At 36.8% G+C, this 5,000-nt stretch overlaps 1 protein-coding gene across 1 annotated transcript in view; it reads right to left on the reverse strand.

The window, feature by feature from the left end:
• Positions 1-369: 369 nt before the first annotated feature.
• The window catches only part of LOC137976526 (eukaryotic translation initiation factor 6), a 13,439-nt gene continuing 8,808 nt past the window's right edge, over positions 370-5,000 (reverse strand). The window contains exons 7-8 of the mRNA XM_068823903.1: positions 4,855-5,000; positions 370-2,929 (exon numbers count right to left, since the gene is read on the reverse strand). The exon at positions 4,855-5,000 is cut by the window's right edge and continues 36 nt beyond it. Coding sequence (XP_068680004.1) covers positions 2,920-2,929; positions 4,855-5,000 — 156 coding nt within the window. The 3' untranslated portion in view covers positions 370-2,919. The remainder of the gene's footprint in view (positions 2,930-4,854) is intronic.

Raw genomic sequence — 5,000 nt, forward strand, 5'->3', positions numbered from 1 at the left:
ACTTGGTTTGGTTTGCGTTAATTGTTAATTTTGGTTTACAGTGTCCTAAATTAGTGCTCCAGCGCTAGAACGACTACACACTTAAACAAACTTCCTTTCCTCCCCTTTTTCCTTTCTGAACTCATGTCTGTCTCCTCTTCGAAGCGTGTCCAAGTTCGAGATTTTTGTTATGAAAATGATCGCCTTTCAAACATTTACAAAATTAGTTTTCTTTCATATCTAAAGTAGAATTAGTTACCATCACAAAAACTTCGCACTTTGACTCGCTTTGAAGATGAGGCAGACATGAACTCTGAAATGGCCTATTGTGACATCAAAAACGCGCGCGAATCCTAAACGCAAATCACTGAAAGACGAACACAACATCTATTGTATAAAAACTTTTTTATTTGTAGTAATTACTTTTTCAATATAATGTCGATATTGCGCATACTGTCAAGTTTACAAATATACCGGTAGGTAGTGACTAAGAATTAGAGAGACTTTGGAGGGCTTTCACGGCAAACGGGCTAACGCTTGGCTTTTTCTCTACAAGGATATCCAGAGATTGCCATCTTTTCACGCCAAATAACAGTCTGTCTATTTGACGTTTCACGTAAATGCGATGCTACTGAATTCTATTACTTTGTACCCTTCGTTAAAGCTTTTCTTCCCTTCATTACTTCAGACATGGAGGGAGAAAGGTGGAGAGTTTTCTTTTCTGCTCTGATGATGGCAGCTTACGCGACGAGGAGGTCGGCAACAAATCAAATGTCGCTTAGAAACAAAAATTTGCACAATCTCACAAAATGGTAAGCGATTATCCACGGAGTTAAAGCAACATGGAACGATCCACTGCTGCTTCCCGTTGTGTCATCTAATTCCGGATTTGATGCCAGCACCCTTTATCCGGGGGGGGGGGGGAGGGGGAGGGGGACAGTCTCTCTCCCCCCATCCCCGAGGCCACTTTTATCGCATGATCTCACACCCATCAAATGTGTACTAGCCTTGTTTAACTAAAAAAAAAAAAAAAAAAAAAAAAAAAAAAGACGGACTGCTGGTCCCTTGTGAACGATCAAAATCGTTAGACTTTGTTTGGTGACTCTAAAATTATGCATCTACTATAGAATTTCTTAGGTTAGATTACCATTACCCGTTTGACAGAACTGACCGGCCAGACCGGGCAATTAAAGTGCTACTATGACGAAATTCGCGTCTTTCCTATCTAAACCATTTTAAGACAAACGTGTAGTCTGTATGACGAAAAGATAGCTGTTTGCTATTTCAAAGTATCTCTTTCTGTTCCAGAGATATTCAAGTTCTTTAAATATGCAAATTAGCCAAGTGATGACGTCATGTACTCAATCGAATTTTGATCAAATATGATGAAAAAGATATCTCAGCCAATTTATATCAGAAATGCTTGATTCTTTGCATAAGATTCAAGTAGATGTGCTCCACAATAAGAGCATACGAGTTTTGTTACCATTGCAACATACCGGGTTCCAGACCTCCCTCATAATAAAGGCTTTTCTGACCACCTATGGTGTTCTGTTTTGTTATTTGCCAATGGTGCCTCATTTGCATAATCCAGCAAGCATATAAAAATGTTAACTTAGGTCGAATTTGTGGCCTTGTTTAATGTTTTTCGAGCTTAAAATCACCGAAAATATTGAAATCAGGTTGGAGGGGACTGGAAATGAGCGACTTGCTATGGGAACCAATTTCTTTATAGCAATAGGTGTGTTGCCTGTGGAACCATTAGCCTACCGAGTTTCAATGGTCTCTGCTGCAAATTGCCAGGATAGCTCTATTTATATACGTGATAGTGAATGACGTCATCAGTCCTACCATTTGCATATTTTACGCGTTTATCAAATTTACATATCTCCTGAACCAATGCAGATATTAGGGACCTTAAACGTTGTCGAAAAAATATTAGGGAGCTTAAGCAACGACAACGGCGACGGCAACGAGAACGTCACGAATTTGCATATTTAGTGGTTACAGGCAATAGCTTCGCACGCCCTGCACGTGCGTTTTTCACTTTTGTCCATTTCGTTGCCGTCGTCAAAACAACAACGTGAAATAGCCAAGTTTTTGGTTTTATGAAGAACGTCAGCACTTGAGGATAAATTTTCATTTTCTCTCCTAAAATGGAATGCCGTTCCGACTGGTGTCATCTTTGAGGAATTACCACACCGTTGTCATATTAAAAACGTTGAAATAGTCACGAAGCGATTAAAATAATGCAAATTTATATTTTGAGATGACGTTCTCGTTGCTGTCGCCGTTGTCGTTGCTTAAGCTCCCTATTATTTTCCGTTATTGTAATAATTTTGCGCTTACTCCAAGTCACTCGGCATGGAAAATGTGAGTCCACATTCCAAGAATGGAATCGGTGAGAACGGTGTGAATATTAAGAGAGAAAATTAAAAATTCATCGTCAGGTGCTCTCGTCCTCCACATGACCTCAAATTTGATCATTTCACGTCGTTGTCAAGACGAGAACGGCAAAGAAATGTATCAAAATGTAAAACGCACGTGCAGGGCGCGTAGAACCATTGTTTTGCTAATTAAACCTATTTCGATGTGGATCTCTCGTAACCGTAGTCGTCGCTTTCCTTCCTTAAGCTCCCTATTTCCAAACGGTAAACGGCGTTTTTAATCTTTCCTGGAATGCTATGTAATAAACCTAAAAATTCAAGGGATAAAAATTTGATCATAGTATAGCACTTTAAACGTTACGGTGATCTTTCAGAGTTCAGTTATTAAGAAAAAAAAGTGTGAGTGACCGAGTTTGTTACTTCAACAGTTTGTTTTCCCTTTAGAAGACTTGGTCGTCGAAATCACCTCCGGATCTCAGCTGTATGACGTCGTAGTTGTCGTTACTGCCTTGATTCACATGCAAACAGGAGGAGGCAGTGTTTTTTTTTGTAATTACGTCATGCTGTGGGATAGAAAACAGTGAGGTGGAGTTAGCATAATTTAAACTGTAATCGAAGACCTAGGGAAAGTTCAGCGGGACGAGGCAGGAGGGTAAGCCACAAATAACACTAAAATTGGGGACAAGTACACATGTTCACCCGACGTTGAAGTAGCGAAAAGGCTAACAGAGGCGATCTTTTTTAAAAATGTTACTGTTATTTTTATAAGCAGTATCCAAAATAGCTCTAATTTGAAGACTTTCTGAAGCAATCTGATGAAGTATTTTATTCGTTGTTAATCGCATGGAATAATAACAATAATAATAATAATAATAATAATATTATTATTATTATTATTATTATTATTACTATTATTATTATTATTATTATTATTATTATTATTATTATTATTATTATTATTATTATTATTATTATTAGGAAGTGTATCTCCATGTGATCTGCCACGTATGGAGTATTGGACCCTTCTGTGGATCATCCTTACGGCATTTTCCTTCCCTTTTTTGTTTTCCTTAGTAAGTGTTGCCATCAAATAGTAGCGGTAATCAATTCAATAAATAAAATAACTTTCTAGAAAGTTATGTCTTAGAAGCACAAAACGAAAAAAGGGCAAAATGTTGAAGTGATAAGGAAACTGAACGGGTATAAAAAGAAACAAATAGATGGCTTTAGTTTTCGATGAAATAAGAGATTTACAGTCACTAGCGATAGCTCAATTTTATCTTGGAGATAAACTAAAGAAGGGAAAAGAAAATCAAATTGATATGCCAAAATACATACATACATACATACTTTATTGAACCTCCCCAAAGGGGGTTTTCAGGAACAATAATAATTATAAAATAATAATTTACATAATTAGTTAAATTATTTACAAGACTAAAATAACTAATCATCACTATCAATTACGTAACTACTTATCACAATATCAATAATTACTTCCTAAAAAGTCACTTAGCAGTTTCTTAAACACTTCTTAAAGATTATTTCGTTGCTACAAAGTTTTAATTTCGATTCCAAGGAATTCCAGATGCTAACAGAAATAAATCTTGCAAAGGATTTTTTCTTTTATTCAGATCTGGATTTCAGCCATCCAACCACAGAAGTAGTTTACAAGAAAAAAACAAGACAACAACGTGTCAGCAACTGTCAAAAAAGATTGTCAGTTGATTTCTCTGTATGACACTTCAAGTCCTTCCTTTTCAAAATACAAAAAAAACAAATTCCTTGAAAAAGGCAGGATGATGGCCATTTTGGAAAAACAAGTTTAATGCATTTTTCCGAGCAGAAACTTGTGAGGATCTTGTAAAAATAAAACTGAGTATAGATTTATAGATTTAAATTAAACTGATGATGGCATGAGTTGGTTTGTGTGTCTTAATGGGGACATGGTTTTTGAGTGAATCTAGCTGTTGTTAACCCTTTCACCCCCATGGGGTTCCCCACTGACCAGTAAAATCATCTGGCGTTAGACAGAGTGAAATCTATAAGTGGCACTCTTGGGAGTGAAAGGGTTAAATTTACTTTGAATTTCTCATTGTTACGAAGTTATAATAATTATTATTTTCCCCAGTGGCAAGTCTCAGTTCACAAGAAAATGTCACTGTATTACGGTACTTAGTTTTAAGCTTATGTAGACAAGAACAAGTGCTTTATTAATTGGGAAGACTTTAAATTACATTACATCAAATCCATGGACTGATATTTTTCAGGGATGACTGGGGGATACTTGGAAAATCAAATCAAATCAAAGCAGGCCAAACGGGAAATCCCTGATTCTGATTGGCTGCTGCAGAGATGTCAAACAACCTCGCTAGAGTTGGCAATAATTTTTGTGGATGACTTTTTTTTGGTCTTTTTTACCTCAATTTTTGCTCCAAAAGTCACGTGATCTTCCATTCTCAACCATTCTAATTCTTGATCAACATACCTCTCAAATAATGATGCCCTCATGCTGGATGCAATTGCTGAAGGTTGGCCATCACCCAATTTAAACACACTTTCTATGACAGATAATTCAGTGCTAGTCGTATCCAATCCACAAAAGGCAATCCAATCATTGACAACCATGCCTGC

Source organism: Montipora foliosa, chromosome 1 (genome assembly GCF_036669935.1).
Source record: "Montipora foliosa isolate CH-2021 chromosome 1, ASM3666993v2, whole genome shotgun sequence".
Classification (NCBI taxonomy): domain Eukaryota; kingdom Metazoa; phylum Cnidaria; class Anthozoa; order Scleractinia; family Acroporidae; genus Montipora; species Montipora foliosa.